The 24,417-nt window shown below is 35.0% G+C and overlaps 3 protein-coding genes across 5 annotated transcripts; 2 read left to right on the top strand and 1 right to left on the bottom strand.

Moving 5' to 3' along the window:
- The first annotated feature begins 1,163 nt into the window (after window positions 1-1,163).
- LOC140173261 (uncharacterized) lies at window positions 1,164-2,021 on the top strand. Its single transcript, XM_072196077.1, has 2 exons — window positions 1,164-1,356; window positions 1,456-2,021. The coding sequence occupies exons 1-2, from the start codon at window positions 1,164-1,166 to the stop codon at window positions 2,019-2,021; spliced, it is 759 nt and encodes a 252-aa protein (XP_072052178.1).
- Window positions 2,022-6,090: 4,069 nt separating this feature from the next.
- Window positions 6,091-11,312, top strand: LOC112802360 (uncharacterized). Of its 3 annotated transcripts, none has more exons than XR_003202328.3 (12): window positions 6,101-6,531; window positions 7,445-7,507; window positions 7,784-7,876; window positions 8,017-8,144; window positions 8,254-8,449; window positions 8,655-8,830; window positions 9,253-9,382; window positions 9,482-9,642; window positions 9,965-10,044; window positions 10,158-10,269; window positions 10,521-10,938; window positions 11,063-11,312. XR_003202328.3 is itself a non-coding variant. In XM_025845539.3 (11 exons), exons 1-11 carry the CDS (start codon window positions 6,214-6,216, stop codon window positions 10,726-10,728), a joined length of 1,665 nt encoding a protein of 554 aa, XP_025701324.1. In that variant the 5' UTR covers window positions 6,091-6,213; the 3' UTR covers window positions 10,729-11,312. The 3 variants fall into 3 exon arrangements, 1 of the variants encoding a protein (XP_025701324.1); XR_003202327.3 differs by having other exon boundaries at window positions 11,045-11,312; XM_025845539.3 differs by having other exon boundaries at window positions 6,091-6,531; window positions 10,521-11,312.
- A 4,272-nt stretch (window positions 11,313-15,584) lies between these two features.
- LOC112803902 (uncharacterized) lies at window positions 15,585-18,024 on the bottom strand. Its single transcript, XM_025847354.1, has 5 exons — window positions 17,404-18,024; window positions 16,804-17,212; window positions 16,256-16,495; window positions 15,991-16,073; window positions 15,585-15,815 (listed from the first exon to the last, which is right to left on the bottom strand). The coding sequence occupies exons 1-5, from the start codon at window positions 18,022-18,024 to the stop codon at window positions 15,585-15,587; spliced, it is 1,584 nt and encodes a 527-aa protein (XP_025703139.1).
- Between the last annotated feature and the right edge of the window lie 6,393 nt (window positions 18,025-24,417).

Raw genomic sequence — 24,417 nt, 5'->3', positions numbered from 1 at the left:
AAGAAATAATAAATGCCTGAGATTTATTAAAAAGAACAAAACAAAAAATAAAAAGAATGTAACAAAATCAACATCACATTCAAGCACAGTGCACGCTACAAATCACAAAATGCTCATATCTAAGCTACTGAAATCACTAAAGACAAGTGGTCAAAGGCCATTCCAATGATCTGAAGTTTCTAGAAGCTTAAAACAGAACAATACAGAGAATCTGCAAAGCTTTGATGTATGGAACAAATTGAATAAAAAGAATCTGAGATCAAATCTTGTGTATCTTAATAGTGCATCTTAATTAAATGTATGAACAAATCACATTTTAAGAACTACAATAAAACATCAATTGATAAATAATTAAGTAAATAAAAATAAAGTGCTTTAACTCGTTGAACAAATATGTAATGATATATAATTCTTCCGGCAAACATAATGAAAGAAGAATATGAAAAATGATATTATTTAGTTAAAGTGAATGGAATTAAAATGAAAGAATTAAACACAAGTTGCTGTGATATATCCTTACTTCAATTGTTAAACTCTTTTCGACTTCAACTTACAGCTTAGTGACCGCTCTTGCAGTGATTATATGTTGATATTAATGTTAAAATACTTTCCACATAAATAACCTAATCCCAAATATAGCAAAATACCTTCTCCACATATTCAGCTACAGTTGAGTTGATAATTTTCTTGGTAATTTCCTTGTACAATCTTGATGGTCCAAGCACCTCTAATAAAATTTCTATTGGTATCTGTTTAACACAACATATGTAAACATCTGTACATGTATCGTAGATGTGATTAAAGCTCATATTAAAACACCTCTAAGGATTAAATTAACTTAAATCATGTTGTGTCTGTCTTGATGCTTGGTTGAAAAAATTATTTGTTGATTGATGAAATTGAACGTTTTAATGAATGATTAATGGTGTTTAAGTGTTGTTGAAATGTTTGGATATTAAATGATGCTTGGAAGTACCATGATCCAATGCTAGGTACTCAAAGAAGTGTTGTTGTAAAGGAGAGACGCAGACGGTGTTTGTAAAGGGGAGGAAAATTCATGATGGCGCACTCATAGCCTGCGAGACGGTTCATTGGCTGAAGACTCGAAAAAAGACAACAGCTATCATCAAACTGGATTTTCAGAAAGCTTATGACAGAGTAAGATGGAGCTTTGTGGATGTTGTGCTTCAGAAAATGGGATTTGGCCAAAGGTGGAGGGCGTGGGTGAAGGAGTGTGTTACTACGGCTACTATGGCAGTCCTGGTAAACGGGCCACCATCCAAGTCATTCAAGATGGAGCGGGGGCTAAGACAAGGGGACCCACTGTCTCCTCTTTTGTTCGTGCTAGTTGTCGACGTTCTGCATAGGATGGTGGGGGAAGCTGTGAGGAATGGGCGCATTGCTCCACTGCTGGTAAGGGGAGACCACATTGAACTGTACATCTACAATTTGCAGATGACACCATTTTGTTCTGCCCACCGGAGACTGAAACAATTGTGAACTATAAGAGGCTGTTGTGGTGCTTTGAGTTGATGTCTGGACTGAGTATCAATTTTGATAAATCGAATCTGATTTCGGTTAACTGTGAGCAGGGATGGATCGATCAGGCGTGTCGCCTATTGGGTTGCCAACAGGCCGCTTTATCGATAAGGTATTTGGGAATCTCTCTAGGAGCGAATCCGCGCCTAGTGAGGACTTGGAAACCAATCATCGAAAAGGTGGAACAGAAGCTTAGCTTATGGAAAGCGAAGGTTTTAAATAAAGCAGGTAAGCTTGTACTTATCAAGTTAGTGTTGAATAGCCTCCCCATATATTACTTAAGTCTGTACAAGATGCCGAAGGCAGTGGCGGATAGGATTATTGCATTACAAAGGAACTTTATGTGGTGTAAGGAGGACGGTACATCTGGTATACCTCTGGTGAAATGGGAGTTGGTCCAGGCCCCAAAAAAAGCTGGGGGACTGGGGGTTGGTGATGCAGTGTTGAGGAACACAGCGCTTCTGTTTAAGTGGTGGTGGTGATTTTCCAAGGAGGAGTGCCCGCTGTGGAAGAAGATTGTGTGTTCGTGCAACAAGTTAAACCCGGATGTCATGCTTCTAACTCAGCCTTTACCATCAACAGAAGGACCGTGGAAAGATATTTGTCAGCTGAGTATTAAAGAACCACGAATTCGTGATAAGGTGGTTAGGGGCCTAGCAATGGCAGTAGGCAATGGTAGAAAAACCCAGTTCTGGGAGGATAACTGGATTCAGGATGATGCTCTGAAAGTGACTTTTCCAAGACTCTTCTCTATTTCAAGCCAACAAAGATTTTTAATTGGGGACTGCGGATTTTGGAATGGGGTAGACTGGATATGGAATTTTCAATGGAGGAGAGAATTATTTCAATGGGAGCTGGAACTTCTCCGTCAGCTCCATGAGAGGTTAAGCCTAGTGAAGCTTTCAGCTGGGCGTGAGGATAATGTCATGTGGAAGTTTGAAAATAAAGGTGTTTTTTCTACGAAATCAGTTATACAGGTCATACAATTGGAAACATTGTCGGATGAAATCACAAGCTATAGCTTTACAAGTCCACTTTGGAAAGGTTTTGTGCCTCTGAGGATTGAGCTCTTTGGGTGGTTTGTGCTAGTTGGTAGAGTTAACACCAAGGAGCGGTTGACTAAGCTGGGAGTTAACATTCAGAGTGATAGCACTTGTGTGCTGTGTACCAAGGAAAGCGAATCAGCGGAGCACTTATTTCTTCAGTGTGAGGTAACATGGCAAGTTTGGTGTAATTGGGTGCGATTGTTTCGGAGAGAGTGGGTAATTCTTGGAACCGTTAAAGATATGTTTGAAAGCTGGCGGGGCATGCACAATAGATAACAAGGGCACCAGATGTGGATGACAGCGTTCTTTGCAGTGATATGGAACATATGGTTGGAACGCAATGCCCGAATCTTCAAGAATACAAGGGCAAGCATTGGGGTAATTCAAACAAGGACGGTATTGAGCTACACAGAGTGGTGTGGATGTGAACCCGTGTGAGTTGTGGGCAGTCCTGAATCACCAGGAGCGTGTTGTGTTCTGGGAGTTGGTCTGTATGTTTCTTTTCTTCTTTATGTATGCTCCACTTTAACGTGTTGAGCTTCCTTTATTTCAAAAAAAACTTGTTTTGAAAGCCATTTAAAAGGTAAAAATGAAGGGTTAAGATATGAATGGAGAAATACTTTAATGATACAATGAGAGAACTTTTAAGAAAGTGCTAAGAATTCAAGTGTAAAGAAAAAGAAGTGAATGAAAAAAAGAAGCAAAATGTCTCCCTAAAAGATTAAAAGAGTAGAAAATATGAACTAAAGAAGTAATAAGGGTAAAAATATCATTTTATAAAAGATTTGAGGGTAATATAGTTTTTTGTTAAAAGTTTGAGATTAAATTGGTAATTAGGAGGCATATGGGATAAATTAGGTTTTAATAAAATATTTGAGGGTAAAATGATCTTTTGGGCCACTCAGCGCAAACAGGTGATTTTGTAAAAGTTTAGGGACAAAAAGGTAAATATATGAAAGTTCAAAGAAAAAATAGTAATTATCTAAAAATTTGAGAACATAAAAGTCATTTCATAAAAGCTTGGGGATATAATGATGATTTTGATAAAAAAAAAATTAGGGACATAATGGTCATTTTAAAAAAAACTAAGGATATAACGGTAATTTAAGTTTAGAGGAGTAGAAACCTAATTTAAAACCTAGGACCTAGAGGCCTTCTACATAAAAGATCTTAGGTAAAGGTGAGGGATTGAGAAAAAATTTAATTGATGATTGAGGAAAGAAAAGGTAACTGAGAAAAATAAATTGAGCAGAGGATAAAAAGAACAGTAAATAAAAACTAAATGTTTGTTTGGGCCAGACAAGTTTAAAGTTCTTATTTCGCTTGTCCAACGCCAATTGTACATGGAAATTTTCACAGATAATACTATTTTTCAGATTTACACATACTTATAGCACAAACTGAATGGCAACTGATGTAGCTGTACTATCCGACTCTCGCAAATTGAAAGTCAACTAATGTGGTTTCGGCCGTACGACTTATGCAACTGATGTATCTAGAAAGTCATATCTGAGACTTGTGTCTGGGTAATGTGGAGAGTGGATAGACAACTGTGTATATATTCTCTGTCTTGTGTATTATGTGTGCTTGGATGTGTTTGTGTTATTTGGTTATTGAGGATGTGAAATGATACGAATAAGAACTGATTAATTGAGAACCGAAAAGAAAGTAAATGTTTAAGAAACTAATAGTATAACCCTCTGAATAACTGGTAACAACTTTGCTTGTGTGATACCCTACTAGGAACCTTAAGTTTTCACCTTTTTCTTTCCCCTTCTTTGCAGAAAGAGATGGCAGTAATCTTTTATGAGATGTCAGAGTTTTTTACGTATGAGAATCCAGATCTAGGAAGCATGCTGATTTGGGGTGAGCCTCGTATGCAACTGTATATATTGCACGACAGATCCTTCCAGCACCCTTTGCTTAGATTGGATTTTAATTCGAATGTGCCATACGATTTTCCTTTGACATGGTTACACTCGAGAGGTCCATTGCACCCTTTTTCTCCAAAGTCTCTTAATCAAGTGGTTCTTGAACCTGATTTTGATTATGTCTATCATCCTGAGCCTCTATTCCAGCCGGTTGACTAACTGATAGCATAGTACAGGCCACTAGGAGAAGCCCTTGCTCCAATTTATGCTAACTGTCTAATATTCAAAAATGGCAATATTAACAGCTCGTCAGAGGAAGAGGATCGTGAGGAGGATTCAAACTAGAAGGTGCAGCTTGCAGCTGAGAAGGAGCAGCATCTAGAGGTATACGGTCAGTTGGGAGACGGAGTACCAGGGAATCTGTCCAATAGCGATGTGTGACCGTAACATTGAGGAGGAGTTGATGTTTTTATATTTTGAGGACATCTTTCTCGGCCCACAGCTTGAAAACCTAAAGTATCTTTTTATTTTTGTAGTCTCAAAGAAATTAGGTACACATAGAAGTTAGGCTACCTTGGGCGCCAGGTTAAGGACTTTTTGCAAGAGCCAGGGTCAAGAGTGTCATATGTATATAGCTAATATGTGGCTATTTCTAGAGATGTAATAAATAGTTAGAGTTTATAGGAGAACAAATTAATGATGATTTGCAAAATCCTCTCTTCTCATCCCAAGGAGCTTTCTTAGGGGGTGAGAAATGTAGTGGCCACATATCCATAATACATCGTGCAAATATCCATCCTAAATTGTGAACATCTATCCGTTTAGAGATCGAGAAGAATAAATCTAGTACCATTCCTACAAAACAAGAATGTCAAAAATAGTGGAACACAAAGAATCAGTCAATGAAACGGTGAAAGAAGAAGATTTGATAGTATATAAGGACGAAGATATATCAGACGGAATCAAAGACTCTCAAACAAGCATATTGAGCAAGTTGTACACTACAAAACATATTAATGTAGGATGGATAAAGACAGCTATAGCTAATATATGGAGAAACCCTCAAAGATTGAGAGTAAAAGAGGTCAAGCCTAAAATATACCAATTTTTCTTCAAAAAAAAAGCAGATCTAGAGAATGCATTGAGAGTTTGATCGTTACATTTTGAAAGATAATTTTATTATTAATAGAAACTAATTATATTATTACATTAATTTCAATTAAAGAATCAAATTTTTCAATTAATATTAACTATTTTTTATTAAAATTTTATTTTAAATTTTAAATCTTAAATTCTAAATTCTAATTCTAAAACATCCAACAAAAAAGAATTAAAAGATAATTTGAGTATGATAATAAAATATATATTTTTTATTTTTTAGATTACCAATAAATTCAATATGCTAGTTTACATTAGAAAAAATACTTAATTTGATTCTTAAATTTTTTAATTTAATTTTATTTCAATTTAATTCTTAAATTTTTTAATTATTTTTTTATGGAAATTATTGTAGAAATTAATGTAATTAAAATTAAAAAATTTAAAAATTAAATTAAAACAATTAAAATTTTAAAAATTAAATTGAGATTTGAGTATAATTTTACTTACCAAAATAAGTATTTTTTTTTTCTCTCAACTTAGTCTAGAACTGGAACATTAGCTACGGCTATGAGACGAGAATTGAGAATTGAGAATTAGAAACCCTCCTAAAACCTCCAATTATTCTGAAGAAACTTTCCTTTTCCCTCTCATTACCGATGCTATTGATAAACACATATTCATCACTACCCACATATTCCTTCTCCTCCAATGCGCCATCACCTTCAACTCTTGCAGTTGCTACCTTGGGATTCTTCAGCACCACCGCCACACCTTCTAAGTTCCTCCGCAAAACAACAAGCCATAGTCACATCCCAAGTTTCGGTTTTCCCGCTGCCAGGAACACCCCTTTTTCCCGTTATGTTTCGACCATCAGAGCCAAAGCTGGAACCACCGATTACTATTCCGTCTTGAATGTTAGCCGCAATGCTACTCTTCAAGAAATCAAGGCCTCCTATAGGAAGCTAGCTCGCAAGGTAACCTTCCCCCTTTTCCAGAAATTTATTTTTCTAGGGTTTCTGGGGTGTCGGATTTTAATGTGTTTTTGGCATGTTTAGCTGGTAATTCAAATGGGTTGTTGGGAAATGGTTGAAGAGGAAGAAAGATGAAATCTAGGGTGCTGAAAGTTTTTTTTTCTCTTTTTTAATGTGGTTGAGTAAGTAGAAGTCTAAGATGAAAAGCTTGGAATGAAAATCAATCTACACTATTTTGGTATAGGAAAATATGAGATGGTATAATAATAATTTAAAAAAAAAACGCACTTTCATTGTGGAGCATATCTACCGGTGAAATGTGTTCTTATTCTATGTCTCATCTTCTATTTTGCACTTCAAAAGTCAAAACTACTCAACCAAGGAGACATGAAGATGAAGAAGCATCCTTTTATTTTGGAAGCCGAAATATGTTTCCTTACTCTCTCTCTCTCTCTCTCTCTCTCTCTCTCTCTATATATATATATATATATATATATATAGATATATATATATATATATATATATATATATATATATATATATATATATATATATATATATATACTGGATCAATGAAACTCCATTGGCTGATCTGAACTAAAGAAAAGCTAAATTGGAAAGAAAGAGTAGAGGATGAAATGTTTTAGTTGGTCACTTGGCCTTCTTTGTTCAAATAATATACTCTATTCTTTATATAGTTCTATTTCATGAAGCTATTTGCATTTTCTGGATGATTCCATCTCTCTATGCCTCAATGCACCTGGACTTATTGCCAGTAGTAATTTTAAATTGTTAACTTTTTGGGTTGTGATTTATCAATTTAACTGGATTGTACAGTACAAAAGTTGTATTAAAATGTTTGTTGAGCCATTTGGTGCATTAATACTTCTTGTAACAATGTTTTTTTTGAGATCAGTACCATCCAGACAAACGTCCTGGGGCAGAGGAGAAGTTCAAGGAAATAAGTGCTGCATATGAGGTAATTCTTCTCCCCCTAGAACAGTATGTTTATGTTATAAGTAAAATGTGGCTCTGATAGGACATCATCATTCTTTTATCTTTTGCTATACTATCCTATATATGATTTAACTTTTTGTGCATTAGCAGCGTAAAATTTTCTCTATCTTGTATATGCAGTTGGATCTAAATTGGTTAATTTATAGTTAATCATATTGTGCCATGGATGATAATTTTCGTATTTACTATATTTTATTGTTCCCTCCTTTATTCTTATGGTAACAAAGCATGTGTATAGGTCCTATCGGATGATGAGAAAAGATCTTTATATGACCGCTTTGGTGAGTCAGGTCTACAAGGAGAAAATGGAGGGTCAGCCAGTGCTTCTGGGGTATGTTTAATTTCAAGATTATATTCGCTTCAATGTTTGAATGAAACGAACCTAATATGCTTTGATATGTTGAATTGTTGATTGGTTATAAAGTCCTAGAGTTAACATCTGTTCCTGCTGATGTGTTTTGAATTGACCAGGTTGATCCGTTTGATTTATTTGATGCATTCTTTGGCCGCACTGATGGAAATGGAATGTTTGGAGAAAGTGATGAAGGGGGCATGAACTTCAGTTTTAGAAGCAATAGAAGCCGTGGCCTTGATATTCGGTTGCCATCTTCTCAATTTGATTTTGTCTTATGTTTACTTGTATGCTTGACCAATTTCTGTCAGAACACAAAATGTATAGAAATAACTTTATATTATTCTGGCATGCAGGCATGACCTTTATTTGAGCTTTGAAGAATCAATTTTTGGAGTACGGAGGGAGATTGAAGTTTCTTGTTTTGAGCCATGTAATGATTGTGATGGTACAGGAGCTAAATCAAGGAATTGCATTAAAATATGTACAAATTGTGATGGCAGAGGAGGAGAAATGAAAAGTCAGAAAACACCCTTTGGAATCATGTCTCAGGTAATTTAATTGAATCATATTTTATGTTATCAGTATATTTTATATCTATGTGGGGATCTCTCCTCTTCTGTACATACATTCTTTACTCTCTTGATTTATTTTCCAATTAAAAAAAAAAAAATAATTAGTTAGGGACTATACTAGATTATATTCAAATTATTTGAGACTATTCCAAAGGGAAGATATTTTGCTGTGTGGAATTCAGGTTTCTACCTGCTCTAAGTGTGGTGGTATTGGCAAGATAATCACTGATCATTGTCGAAGGTGTGAAGGCAGTGGTCAGGTGAAATCTAAACGAACAATGGAAGTGGTCATTCCTCCTGGTGCCAGTGATGGAGACACAACACAAATTCGAGGGGAAGGGAATTTTGATTCAAGGAGGTTAGCAGAATGGCAATGAATATTTTTGCTTTCAACTATACACTCCCAATGGATGATTGTTTGTCTGATTATGTAAAGCTTTGCATTAAAATATTAACTGGCAGCATGCATAAAACATTTGCTTAATATTTTCTTGATTTATTCTTTACAAAATTAATAAATATGAAATTGATTACTCATATGGATGGCTACCTTATCAAACTCACGGTTTTAAACAAAGCACCAACTAATTTACCATGGAGGGCTTACTAGCATTATGAGGAGTTTATCTTGGAATCTGAGAACCAAGATTACTTGTTTAAAAATAAACTTGGGTCTTACTTTTTCTCAGATTATTGGCTTGCAACCAGGAACAGAAAGACAGTTAGAATCACCATGTATTGAACTCATATAGGTGCTAACTATCAGTTTCATCTTTTCAGGCGTATAAGCGGGGATCTTTTTGTGGTTCTCCATGTAGATGAAAAGCAGGGTATTTGGAGAGAGGGTCTTCATTTGTACTCAAAGATTAATATTGACTTTACAGATGCAATACTGGGATCTGTTAAAAAGGTAAACTTAGCTAACCCAATCATTCATGGCATTAACCAATGTCTGTAGCTTCTATATGCCTTTCAAACTTGTTCTAACCTTAAACTTAGGTGACTTCAGGTAGAAACTGTTGAAGGCTTAAGGGATCTCCAGATTCCATCTGGGGTCCAGCCTGGAGACTCGGTAAAGTTGTCACGTTTAGGAGTTCCAGACATGAATAGACCATCTTTTCGAGGCGATCATTACTTCATTGTGAATGTTCGGATTCCTAAAAATATCAGGTTTGGAATTCTTTTATCTGTAATTTCACAAGACTATTGGAAAATTCTTAGTTTTTGGAGCTTCGTGATAGAAAATTTGTCTTTTTTTATGTTGGGGTTGAGAATTTCTGTATTATTTTATTTCACTTACCCTTGCTGTCTATAATCCTATAAATAGAACTTTCCAAGTTTGAATTTCTTTGAGTGGCAAAGTCGGTTTAGTTTCATGGGAGTGTCTGGCTTCACAAGAGAAAGAGATCAAAATATGATGTTTTCGTTACTTATGTTTCTTGAAGTTTCTTGTGATTTTCTTTTCATTCTCCTTATATCCTGCTTGTTTCAGTGCTACCGAACGCGTGCTTGTTGAACAGTTAGCCTCACTAAGAGCATCTAAATATGATTCATTGTCTTCTAAGGACACTGGTAATAGTTCGTTTTACTTGGATACTTTTGGACTAAAGCTATGCGTTAAAATACATATACGAACATGTAAAAACAAGAATATTATGACATTTTTTTGCATCCATGTTTTCTAGGGATATCCCAAGGAAAATTCAAAAAATTCAATACGGATCCAAAATATCAAGATTCAAGCAAGCGAACTAAACATGTTGGTTCACTGTGGACATCAATTCAGAATTTCTTAAGGTATAACTCTGAACTGTGCTATATGTGCTATCTGTAGCTGTAAACAATCATGAAATAATTGCTCAATTCGTTCAGAATTGCACTGCATAAGATAGCTTTTCAGATTTGCTCAACAGTTTCTTCTCTTGAACAAAATAAGATCATCATTCTGATTTGGATAAACTGAAGATACTCAAAGCTATTGACCAAACTAATATTCTTAACAGAAGTTATTCATGAGAAAATACTTTAATCTATTCTTTAATCGACAGGAGAGGACAGTCTGAAGAGAAGTTTGCATCAATTAGCTTGGATACATCGACGTCATATTGTAGATTCAGCCACCAAAATTATTCAGTCCTAGATTCCTTTGTTGTTTTCTTAATAATTTGTTTTTTAGCATCCATTGCAAACTCTAAGTATTCATTATTTAGGAAAAGAACCCAGTCCCTCATAAGAGAGAAGAGTGAGAACAATTGAGGAGGTGCTTGTTAAGAAAACTAGGAAATAAGAAGGGAAGTGAAAATACTTTGATTTTCCTTCCATGATGCTTCGTAGAGAATGTGGAAGTGGGTGAGAAATCAGTTTCAGCTTATTGTCATGCTACTAGAGATCAAAACTGTCGGAGTAGAGCGAGAGGAAGTCGCGCTCCGCATTCAAACACGCCGAGTTTTTGTATACAAAGCAACTGTAAGTAATTTTCTTTTCAAATCCTCTCTTGCATTCTTTTTAAGCTCGGGTACACACCAAAACCTTTGAGCTTGATTGGGCACATTATCTGTTTACTCCTTTGTAGTTTGTTCCCTTTTGTCAGAACCATGCTGAAGATCGAGTTTTAGTCTTAACAATCATCAGCAGCTTATGTTGACACATTCCTTCCTACTATTTTTAAGAAATGAGATTACACTGAAATTTTATTTCGAAGTTAGCATACTGTTGAAATCCTAAACATGTTGTAAGTTTGTAAAGTGAAGAATAGAAAGTGTCATACATCATGTAACTGATTGAGATTCTTCAAAAATGTATTTGGATAAATCACTTCAGGTATATAGTTGAAACTGTCATATCTGTTGTTTTCATGTGAAAACTAAAAGCTGGATAATTTCTTTCTGCAAGTAGTTGAAGTTGTGTGGACCAATAATTCCAATAATTTATTGAAGTATTGTTTTACAGTGTGATATGACATGCATAAACTTGCTACAAGACTACAAATTTGTCATGTGACCTAGCAGAGTCTTTATTGATAGAAAATATTGTGGCAGTGAGATATTATGACTATGGTGTAGAAGTTGGAGAATCTGAAATAAAGTTAAAGTATTATGTATACAATCTGGCACACAGTGTCATGCATTTATTTGCCTATAGTATGCAAGGTGTGGTACACAAATCATGACTATCTAATATTGGTTTGGCCATGTCCTAAGCTTACATGTGAATTTGTCTGCACAGAAGTTGTTGCATTGCTAGATGAAAGTGATGAGATAATTTAGTATCAATTGAAATGTACTCTTCATATGGAACTTGTCATTATAGGATTAACACAAACATTTCTCTTTGAAAGGAATCAAGGCTTAGAAAAATTGCTTTTAGCCTCAAACCCCACTTGTGGACTCAAAAAGCTATGCCATTTCAATTTCATGCAATTTGCGCTATCTTTTGAATTTGGAATGAGTACAAGCGACCAAACAGGCATTTAGGATATTAAATAGACTTCAATATTTTATACTTGTGTCACTTTGGACTCGTTAAAAAAAAAAGGAGACACAATTTAGCATTTGCAGTTCTAAAAAGTAACTCAAAGCAGTCCCCAGGATGAGGTTCTTGCTTGTTAGAACTAGGAACCAATTTGAGTCACTAAAATGACTCCTTTGACTGGTTCACTTTCCTGTAACTTGAGAGAATGAATTGTTAATGTCTTAATTCTATTGATTGGAATGAACTGCATTTACGATTTCAAAGATCAAAATATTCGATGTTTTATTCAAATGCATATCATATCAACCAGGGTTTGTTTCGTGTGCATCCTGGACAGATATTTTTGCGGTGTTACATTACATAGTGCCCTCAGAATTCATTAGTGATACCTATTGAATTGAAAACTTTAAACCGCTTTGGACCTTCAATAATACAGATGCGAGTCAACTTCACAAGTCCCAGCATTTTTTAAGGTGGCATATAAGAGCTAAAACTTAATTTTCAAACTATGAAATAATAGCCACTTCAGAAGATTATATGTTAGATTCACTTTTTTCAACGTCAGAAGTTTGAGACATCATATTGTCACTTATTTTTTATAATATCATTATACACATGATTTTTTTTATTATGTTTGTCTGAATTTGTAAAAAATTGAGATTGTATGTTTATAAGAATTTGTAAAAAAAAAAAAAAAGTGATATTATCAAAATAGCAGTGATAATATCTTTTATCAAAAGTTTTGGTAATGGTTGTTATACCAATGAATTAAACGATAATCTTTAATTAATTTTAAGATATCATTAATTGTTAATAAAGTTTTTTCAAAATTTGAACTGAAACATAAATTTTAGATTTTATTTTTATTAATTTAATTTTTTACTATGTTACTTGAATTTAGATAAGATGCTTTTTATTAATATTTATAATTTAAAGTTAATACGGTTGAAGAGGAGGGAAACAAAAAAGAAAGAAAAACGTAGAACATGATGTGGTGGACTGGTGGTGTAGAAGATGTAACAAAGTTTACAAAGTGGGACAAAGATTCGGTGATCACTATTTATCTAATAATCTTCTCTTTAATTGGCCGCTGATTTGGTGGGCAATGATATTCCCCCGGTTATAAGCTTATTTAATTGGAACATTTGCGTACTAATGGACAAGTCAAAATTCGAAGAAATTGCTGGTCAAGCCAAAATATTGTAACAACTTATACAAATGAAATAAAATTGTTTTTATTAGCCACTATAAGATAGAACCACATAAAATTACGAGAGGAGAGGAGAGGAGAAGGAGATGTATGTTAGGACAAATCATTAAAATGATACTTGAAAATGCATGTCGTTAATAAAAATAATTTTTAAAGATATAAACAATAAATAAACTATTAAAAAATTTAAAAATATGACAAAGATAACTATATATTAAATATATATTCTTAAAAAAAAGTTTAATTAGATTTTGATTCAGTTTTTTATTAGTATATTTTTTTATTTTTAAAATTTGATTAATTTATGTAAAGTGGATTTTTTTATGTTTTTTATTGTCAATGATCAAATTTTTTTAAAAAGTAAAAAATCTAGAAATGAAATTTTGTTTTAATTGTGCATCGTCTAAATAGTTATTCAAATGTCGCTACAAAAAATTCAGATCAAATATACAAATCATTTGCTAAATATATTTTTTTTATACTTCAAAAAGATAATATTTTTTAATTGATTTTATCAGATTTTTAAATTACATTTAAAATTTATTTGTCATTCCAATCTTTAAAAATTATTTTTTCTATTAGTATAAACTTTTGAATACCATTATACTTGTGCTTTCAAATAATATAAATGCTTTTGCCATAATAGTTACCATCAAATTCACCTTTCAATATAGACTTTTTTGCGATATGGCCACGTTAACTTTCTCAATAACCCAACATTTCATTTTCAATATCTTGTAAATCACATCCTACAGTGTAAAGTTTGATAAAAATTTGGATCATCTTGAATTTCCAACCAAGTGTTAATTCAAACTCCTATAAATAACCACAAATCTTTTGAAGTGATTAAGAAGGTAATACTTTGACATATTATCTCATTAAAAGAAACTTCTATTTTTATGGATCATCACATGCATGGAATAAGAAATGTTGTTTGGACCAACACCTACTTGACCGATTCAAGGGTATACAAGAAATATTATTTGAGAACTTTGAAATCTTCTAAAGGTTTAAGAAGTTGCAAAAGTAGGTGTAGTTGTAGGTGAATTTAAGTTGTTCATCATCACATGGGTAACCCAAATAATGTGTGTGTTGATTGATGACACGGATTACTATCATGCCCTCAAGAAACTCTACACAACAATCTCACCCACACGTTTCTTTCTACTTTTTAGTAGTACTTATTTTTCATTTTAGTTTATTCTACTTTTGTTATGGATTGCAACCAGGGTTCTATAATAATTTCAGAAAATGTTTTATTTTTGTTGGTTTCTTCTTTGCAATATTAATTACACATGTATTTTTGCTTCTACCTTCATTTTCAGTATTAAGACAAAATTGTCGCATTATTTTTTTTTGTTAGGTTTTGTATTTTTTTAGAAATTTGTAATTGAAACATGTGGCAATTTTCATAAATTTAATTATCAAAATTAAAACAAATAAAGTACTTTCTCTTACGCAAGGTTCGTTATTTTGTTTTTCTTTATTTTTTTTAAAGATATTAAATTTATTCATTAAAAAATGAGTAAATATTTGTCCAACTTATAGGACAATTAAAAAAAAGATGGGATTCTCCCAATAGACACTAAATTGCCTCACTATATTAACAATACTATGAAAGGAAAAAACAATAAAGAAAAGAGAGAGAATAGAAAAAGTAAAGTAAAAAGTGAGTCAAAAAGAATTGAGTGATAAACTTAGTTTTTCACTAATTAATCTCAATGAAGCAGTGTAAATTTTTATTAGATTTGAGCTTTGATTTTTGAAGAATAGTTTATTTCTTACCTTTTAAATATTCCAACAAAAACGTGCTAAAAGATTTACTTGTCTCGCACCTCTATGTCTATCTTGCAATGCTGACAGTAACATTTTCTACCATTGACGGAAGCTTGTAAAGTTGTGGTTGATGATGTTTGCGTTGAATGGATTCTGTTCTCAGAAGATTCTCGATTCAGAACATTGGGTAATTGGACTTATGTGAGGAAGTCTTCTCTTCCAAAGATCTTTTCAAATTGAGGTAATTGGATTCTCTCCAAGTTCTATTTCTGGCTCTGCATGAAAAAATTGGTATGCTATCTGATATTACGAAGTCACATCATACGATCTGGATTTGTTGAGGGAGCGTTGCTGAACATCTTTCCCTTCTACTGGCTTAATTGATTGGATTCTGCTTCTAACTTCAAGTGGAAAAATTTCATTTAACATCTTCTGTTTTCATTATCTGTTTTCTGTCAATAAGTCCCTAACCCATATGTGCTGACCATATGTGCTGACCAGGATTAGAATGTGAGATCATTTCAGGAGCAATGCTCATTGGATATGGAGGAGGTAGCCAAGGCTCAGCAATTATTCAAATTGTAGAGGCGGAACCTACTTTCCAATTGAGGTCTTTTTCAACAACTTTTCTACCCTCCAACATACTTCGCCATCCCTACGAAGGTGAGTGTCCTGATTCAGCATTTATTGAGTTACCATATCTATAGTACTTCCCCCTGTATATCTGAACTAGAATAGATTGAGGTTTTGTTGTGATTCGCCAAAACTGCTTGCCTAGTAAAACTAGGTTTTGGGCTCTAAGATCTTTAAAACCAAGACCTCCTTCTCTTTTTGGCCATATCATTTGGTTCCAGCTGATCCAGGCCATACACCTTTCATCACCTTTCTAACCCCAGCAGAAATTTGTGAAAATAATATGGATTTCAAATAGTAAAGTGTCCGATAATTTAAAGCAAGAGAGTGTATAAACTGACACTGCCTCACCAACTGCTCTTAATAAAACCTACTTGCCTGCCACAAGAGCTCGAATGAGGGGAAGGAGTGTTATTAGTAAAAAATACCGTTGATTTATCCAAATTGATCTGTTGACCACTAAATCCTTCATATGAGTTCAGCAAGTTAAGAATGTTGTCACAATTATCCTCTGAAATTTTACAAAAAAGAATGGAATCAGCTGCAAATAATAGGTGATTTATGGTAGGACACCACCGATTAACCTGAATACTTAAAACCTGTCTGTTTTGTTCTGTTTTGTGTAGCAAAAAGGAGAGTCCTTTTGCACAGAATAAGAAAAGATAGGGGAAAGAGGATCACCCTACTAGATACCTCTTTCTTGCTTAAAATAGCCAAAGGGTTGTCCTTCCACAATAATAGAATAAGAAACAATTGATACAAGTTCACGAATCCAGTCAATCCACCTTGTTCCATCAAAACCAAGTTTGCCCATAATGAACCACAAAAACCTCCATTCAACTCTGTCATATGCTTTACTCATGTCTAATTTGATAGCCATTTCAGACTCAAAACCAGTCCTCTTAGTTTTTAGATAATGCATACATTCATGTGCTATAAGAATGTTTTCAAAAATCAAATGTCCTTTAATAAAAGCACTTTGATTAGTACTCACTAAAGAATGCATATACCTTTGTAGTCTATGGACCAGAACTTTCGAGATAATCTTATACATAATTGTAGATAGGCTAATCGGCCTTACCTGACTCATGTAGCTAGCATCAGTGGTCTTGGGGATCAGACAAATTTGAGTGTGATTAAACCTCTTCAGAATTCTTCCTCCTTTAAAAAAGCTACAAACAGCCTATAAATATCCGCCCCGACAATGTCCCAATACCTCTGAAAAAATCTAGCTGTCATACCATCATCTCCCGAAACACTCTGAAAGTGAACACTAAAGGTGGCACGTTTCACCTTTTCAATAGATACAGGTCTTTGAAGCCTTCGGTTCATGAGAGCTGTAAACTTAGGCTCAAAGTCCTCAAAATAAGGTTCAGGGTCTGCCTGGTTTGAAGAAGTGAAAATCTCTTGAAAATATTCTTCTGCTATGGCTGCTATACCTTGATGAGTGGAAGCTGCCTCTCCATTTGGGCCAATTAATCTCCATATCTTATTTCTTCTTATTCGGCATCTGAATTTCCTGTGAAAGAAGGTGGTATTTCTATCGCCTTCCTTGAGCCATTTAATCCTGGATTTTTCTTTCCAGTAACGTTCTTCATTAAGCACGGCTTCTTCTAACTTCTGTTCTAACTCAAGCAACTCAGTACCTCCCTAAACACCTCCTGCTCAAAACTCTTCTAAAGCAGTAGTTAGTTGGTCAATGGCTTTTTTAGAATTGGAGTTGCTGCTTTGTTGCCATTGGACAAGCTTGTGCCGACATAATTTAATTTTTTTTAAGCCGCTATACACATAGCCGAACCCTCAAAAGAAGTCTTCCAAGCATCTGCTATTAAGTGTCTAACTTCCTCCAAATTACACCACCAATCTTGAAATTTAAATCTGCGTTTTGATCTCTCAGTTTGAGGATGGGAGTCCAGTAGTAAAGGAGCATGATCTGAGCCCATTTTTGAGAGTCGAAGCACCATTGGATTTGCATATAGCTGCATCCATTCCTTCGATGCTAGGAAACTATCTAATCTCTCCTGGATTAGCTCCTCCCCACTTCTCCGATTACTCCAAGTGTTCCTTCTACTAACCATTCCAAGATCTACCAGCATATTTTTTCCAATAAAACCATTAAAATTTGCAATAGATGTTGGGGATTCTTCACCTCCTCCCTCCTTTTTATTAGGACTGGTTATTGCATTGAAGTCCCCAGCAATGACAACTCTCCCACAATGCTGTTGGATCATTGTTGAAATAGTGTTGTATTGTACGCTCCTAAGTTGATCATTGTGGCTCAAATGCACACCAATGAATAACCAGCTATCTTCCAAGCAATTGTTTTTGACCTTTGCTGCTATATAGAATTCTTCTGCCTCCATAATATCAACGTCAATTCCTTCCCTCCATGCTAAAATCAAGCCACCAGCCCTTCCATTTGGATCCACTATATGCCACCTTGTCAAACCAAAGTCTCTCATCTTTGACTCTACTTGTCGAGATTGATTTTTGCTTTTAGTTAAAAAAATAATCTCGAGGGAGTGAGATTTATTAATCCCTTTAAGATTATGGATTGTCAGGGGTCTCCCCGAACCCTGACAATTCCAAATTAGTAGTCTCATGGCTCTTTGGATGCCATTTGACGACTAACATCCTCCACCTTAGTGACATTCAGTTGATTCATCTCCACACAGATTCTCTTTGGATCAACATCATTTTCTTTATTATCATTGACACGTTTTGCACCTGTGATCTGAGCGTATTCATTGACTTTTCTCCTCGCCATTTTTTTCAAGTTTTTCTTAGTGTTAGGACACTCTGGCTGCACTTCCTCCCTGCTTCTATTTATCTCCATGTTTATTGGCATGGTTATGTCAGTGAAAATCGTTTGAGAATCTGCTACCTCAATTATTGGATCAACTCTCCCTGCATTATCCTCTATCTTCACGCTCTCTGTTTTTTTTTTTTGTTATTTCTATATTTTTCTTGCTCTCCCTTATTTCTATTTTCACTCACTGAGAGATTTGAGAGGTAATTGACTAGCCAAGCTGGCTTTGGCTTTTTTCTATTCATGTTTTTGGCATTGTTGATTGAGTCTGCTGCATGATTTTGATCTTCTTCTATGTTGACTATCCTCTTCCCGACTTGATCCACCCTTATTCATTCTCCAAAACGGTTCTGTTTTGCATTACCCTCTTTAAAATCACCTATTAGCACTTGGCAATGTTTTGCATCATGCCCCAACCTTGCACAATAAGTGCAAAATGTTCCTAAGCGTTCATACCTCAGTCTCACTTCAACATTCTGCTGATTTGGCCCCATTTTTTTGAGGTGATCTCTAATCCTTTTGTGAACCTCTATTTCTATCTTTACTTTTAATATTCTTGACTCTTTGCCCTTTACCTCAAAGAATCCAGTATCAATCACCCTTCTAACACTTCCTCCAAGTTTCCTCCCTACCTCCATAGTTTTAAAGCTCTCAAGTAAACCCCAAAATTGCTTCCATACTGGGAACCTACAAATCAGAGTCTCCTCTGTCTGGTCGGCCTCCTACCACTGTTTAACATGAAGGATGTAATTCTTGAATAACTAAGGTGATTCATTTTCTATTCTCAACATATCCAATTTATTGTTGAAGAAAAATTAGAATTGATTCCTTATTTTTTTAGCAACTCTAAACCCCTCTGGCCTCCCCCAAATAACATTCAAGGCATTAGTCAAAGTTTCTGAAAAAAAGGATTTATCAGCAATAATTCTTTCCATCAGACTTTTTGAGCATGCCTTTACGCCTTTTTCAATGTTTGCCTCTTAAAACCACTACCTCCTCTGCCTCTTCATCACTGTCCATTCTATTTTGGTTGTTTCCTCCTTCCAGCAGCTTCTTATCTTGATCCATATTGGGTGTTACACACAAGTTCTGATCAAGATTTGGATTCAATTTGTTTGTGATTTAATGAGCACTAATTTGTCCTAGCAGAGCAGTTGGAGACACTTAGGTCATTAGAACGGACTAATTAACTTGTTTTTCTAATCCATATTTTTCTTTATAACATCTTAGAAATTATATTTGTAAATAATATAAGAATTTTATTTTAAATTATTTATAATGTAAAATATTGGGATAAGTACTTTTTTTTGTCTCCAAGGTCTGGGGTCAAAATCAAAATCGTCCTCGACCTTTTTTTCTTATTAAAATCATCCTCAACATTACAAAACGTTATAAAATCGTCCTTTTTACAAAAAATAATAATACTTTGACAATTTTACCTTTAAAACAAAAATAAAAATAATATTAAAAAAAAGAAAAACCCCACCCCCACCCCACTCCCAGCCTCATCGGTCTCTCTGCCCCCTTTACCCCCAAAATTTTACCTTCATCCTACTTTCAGATCTAACCAAACTCTCAGGCCCCTGACCCTCCTTTCCAAGTTTCAACTTCCTTCTTCCTCATTCTTTCGGATCATCAGTGAGGGAGTCTTCCATGAAGGGATCGTCGGTGATGGGAGATCCGGTAACGCCGCCGCCTCCAATGGCAGGGAAGAAGGCTGCGCCGGTGACGGAGGAGGATGACGCTAGGAGCAAGTATGGGGAGATGATGGAGATGAAGCTGGTGGTGCGGCATAAGGACTTGAAGGAGATCGTGGAAGCCATTAAAGAGAGCTTTGACAAAGGGGGGTGGCTCTGCTCGATGGTGACGGTGGTGGATCTCAGTGGCGGCGGCGGCGTTTCTCAGCGGCAGAGGCGCGACGGTGGCTGAGCACGGGTTTTTCCTCTCTCTCCTCTGCTCTCGAGCTCTCTCTCTCTCCTCAGATCTTGCTTGCTCTCTTTCTCCCCTGGCTCTCTCTTCCTCCAGCGACCACCACGGCCACGGCGCACTCAACGGTGGCAGCAGTTCAGCGATGGCCCAACAACGCCAATGTTCCTCCTCCTCGCCCTCACCGCCTCTTCTTCTTCTTCTTCTTCTTCTTCTTTTTGTTGTAGAATTTCTGAATTTTTTTATGAAATTTGTTATGGAATATCTATAATTTAATTTTTTTTGTGATTTGGCTTAAATTTAGAATATTGTTATTGCTAAATTTATTGATGATTGTTCAAAGTGCATGTTGGGTTCTGATTTCAAAGTGAAATTTGTGATTTCTGATTTTTTGAGTTCTAATTTTCTGAGTTATGATTTTCTGAGGTGGGGTGGTGGTGAGTTCTGGTGTTGATGATAATAGTGGGGGTGGTGGTGGTTCTGTTTTGAGTTTTATTTTCTGTGACATTGTAAACTTTTTCTTGAATTGAAATCCACAAATCCCCTGCCTTGTTATGCTCCTTTAGCTCCTCAGGGGTTATGTACTTCTTCTCAACCCCATGCATGTTCTTGATCTTGATCTTGATTATGATGATGTCAAAACTATGTATATGTGTATCTATGTCAACCAGGGATAAGAATAACAAAAAATGGAAGTAGGCCTTGGCCTTTTCCCTTGATGGCGAAGGGGATGACTGTATTGTGCGAAAAGGAGCCTTTCTGGAGGCCATTGGGAGCAAGAAGATGGTTTGACATGGGGGCGGGTTGGAGGCAGGGGTGGCGGCGGGTTGGACACATGGGGGAGGGGGTGATGGAGTGGGGTGAGGGGGTGGGAGTTACGGTGAGGGGGTGAGGGGGAGAGACGAAGAGATGCTGGGTGTGGGTGGGGTGGAGTTTTTTTAATATTATTTTCATTAATAGTTAATGGTAATTTGGTCAAAAAAATAGAAAAAGACGATTTTATAATATTTTGTAACGTTAAGGATGATTTTAATAAAAAAAAAAGGTCGTGGACGATTTTTATTTCGACTCCAAACCTTAGGGATGAAAAAAAGTATTTATCCCTAAAATATTTATATAATTATTTAATTTTTTTTATAATCATTTGTATAATAAATATAAAAAATAGTTATTTTTATTGGTGTAATATATATATATATATATATATATATATATATATATATATATATATATATATATAATATGTCAGCTCTACAGTATCTTAAATTGAGTTTTGATAATTAATAAATTTAAATATAATTTAATAATTTTATTGTTATCTAACATTTGTTAAAATGTAATTATACAAAAAAATTCTTAAGTAATAAAAGTCAATCGACTAATTTCTAAATTTGAAAAAGCATTAAACAATCCTAAACCTTAAATTGAATTTGAATCATTAATTTAGTTCAGAAGCATGATTCAGTAGATAGCATTTTTTATTTTTGTGGACAAAGAGGGTAAAAAAACTCTAAAGAAGAGCAAAAAGAAATAGATATTTTTTAAATAAATAAAATAAATATTATAATTACTGATAGATGTATTTTATAAAGTATTTATATTTTTTTTTTTTACATTTAGTCTTATCTCGTTTACAGTATAAATGAGATCATTATGGTCATATCTCGTTTATACTGTAATGAGATAAAACACGCACAACTTTTCACATATCATATTGATAAATATATTGTGATACGTGCCTTATCTCATTTGTAAACGAGATAAGGAATATTGGGGCTTATAAATACAATTCGTTGACAGACCGCCTGACCCCACTATTGACCTACATTTTTCACATTTTTCTCTATCCTTAGGCCAATTTATTGATCTTTTTGAGTTTTTGGAATGTTATGGTACACAACTCTAACATCAATTGGCTGAATGCGTACTGGCACATTGCGGGAGCCATTGACTTTGATGTTGGTGTTATCGTTTACCGTTCGAATTAATAATTTATTGCAATTTAACTAGTGAATAGACGGAATAGACTGAACGATATTTAGGTAATACAAAGTTTGTTAGTTGACAAATAGGGATTCAAAAATTTATAAGTAGTTAGGTTTATTCATAATGAACTTTTTATTCATAGGGAATACTTGTTGACAACTTTGTTTGCAGTAATTAAGTTTATTCATAGTGAACTTTTGATAAGTATGTTAGTTGACAAATAGAAATTTTAAGTACTGTTTTTTCTTCTGGTTATCTAATGGTTATTTGAGTTTCATATTATATTTTTTTAGAATAGCTTTGAACATGGTAGAGAAGTTAGTTTAAAGTTTTGTATTTATAATTTTTTTTACCTTAAAACAGAGGCCTCACCTTTTATTTTCTAGGCGAGTTAGTCACACACTTGCACTCCCAGATGCCATCGTCCCTTACCTAAGGGAAGCTAGGTTTGGCGACACGGTATAACTCAAGGACTTTGTCTTTGACAACTCCCTGATCACTGCATTTGTGGAGCGATGGCATCTGGAGACCCATACTTTTCACCTGCCATAGGGTGAGTGCACCATCATCCTATAGGATGTTGCGTACCACCTTGGGTTATGTACAGATGGAGAACCAGTGAGTGGGTGCCTGCGTGACTTCCAGACTTGGCACCAGTGGGTGACATGGGAGAACGTGGAGGAGCTCCTAGGTGACAGACCTCCCTTCCAGTGAAGCAGGGTACGCAGAGGAAGGAGTCGTTCAGCATTAAGATGGCCTGGCTCAGGGACTGGCAGATGCCAGCAACCAGCGATCTGGCCACCCTCCGACAATACACCAATGTCACGAACCTTTGCTAAAAGCTCCATCACTTGTTCAACCATAATTCTCCCATGCACATCAAACATGAGGTGCACATGCTCATTGCCATCGAGTCAAAACAGACGAAATCAAAACACCCCATTCCTCATCGGTGCTAGCATCCTATACCCAACTCGACCAACCTCTTTTGTCTCTGCACCACCGACGTGCGACTATATCATACTCTTCAGCTCTAATAATGAATCCGCTCTTTGACTTTGGAACAGCGCTGTACTCTCGCACTCAAATATCATCCCGTTGTTACTGTTTCCCATCTAACAGTTGGGATAAACCATCACAACAAAAAAATTACTGTCGCTAGACATTTTTTCCAAAGCTCTATGATGAAAAAGGGAAGAGAAAGAAGAATTGATAATTTTGTGAAGAATGTCAACGGTTTGCTGGTTCTTTTATAGATGCTTGATGTTTGTCATATTATATCTCGTTTACTGTGTCAATAACCTGAGTTTACTTTTATCTCGTTTATAGTATAAATGAAATAAGGTACGTATCACACGCATTTATAAATGTGATACATGGAGAGGTGTGCGTGCCTTATCTTATTTACAGCGTAAATGAGATATGATTATACTTATCTCGTTTACACTGTAAAGGAGATAAGACTAAATGTGAAAAAACGTAAATACTCAACAAAATACACATATCAGTAATTATAATATTTATTTTACTTATTAAACAAAAATCCAAAGAAATGAGCTAATAAAAAATTCCTCGAACAGATGGTGCCTATACAATCGAAGTCTATAGCAAACTTAACGTCATGAGGTGCCACATAAAAAATGTGTATGCTAAAGGGTTGTGATTGACCTTTTTGCAAGAATGTCAGCAACCAAATTGACTTTTTTGAGCACATGAGACCAACTAATGTGAGAAATTCTTTCAGGCTGAATTTGAATATCATCAACAAGAGAGACACAAAGATGATTATTAGGACATTTGTCACAAACTGGAGGCCAGCAAGAGAGTCTGATTTCACAATAAGACTTTGATAACTATTGACAATGACAAGATGCGGCTTCCAATATATGGTTTCTGAAAATGGCCCCACAAGATGTGCTACTGCCATGTCCCAAGAAATATCTATCAACATTAAGCTTAAGCATACTCTTGGAAAAGTCTCCACCAAATCAACTCTGAGAAGGTTTTTGGGTAGCACCGATAACCTTCAATACTAAGGATTGGATTTCTACGGACTTTAATTTAATTTAAGGCCACTGAAGCAAGCAAACAATATTCTCAAAAACAAACTTATTCTGACAAAACCATAAGAAAG

The sequence above is a fragment of the Arachis hypogaea genome, chromosome 5 (assembly GCF_003086295.3).
Source record: "Arachis hypogaea cultivar Tifrunner chromosome 5, arahy.Tifrunner.gnm2.J5K5, whole genome shotgun sequence".
NCBI lineage: Eukaryota > Viridiplantae > Streptophyta > Magnoliopsida > Fabales > Fabaceae > Arachis > Arachis hypogaea.
Note: the sequence above shows the minus strand (reverse complement) of the source record. Positions and strands in the feature narration are given on the sequence as shown.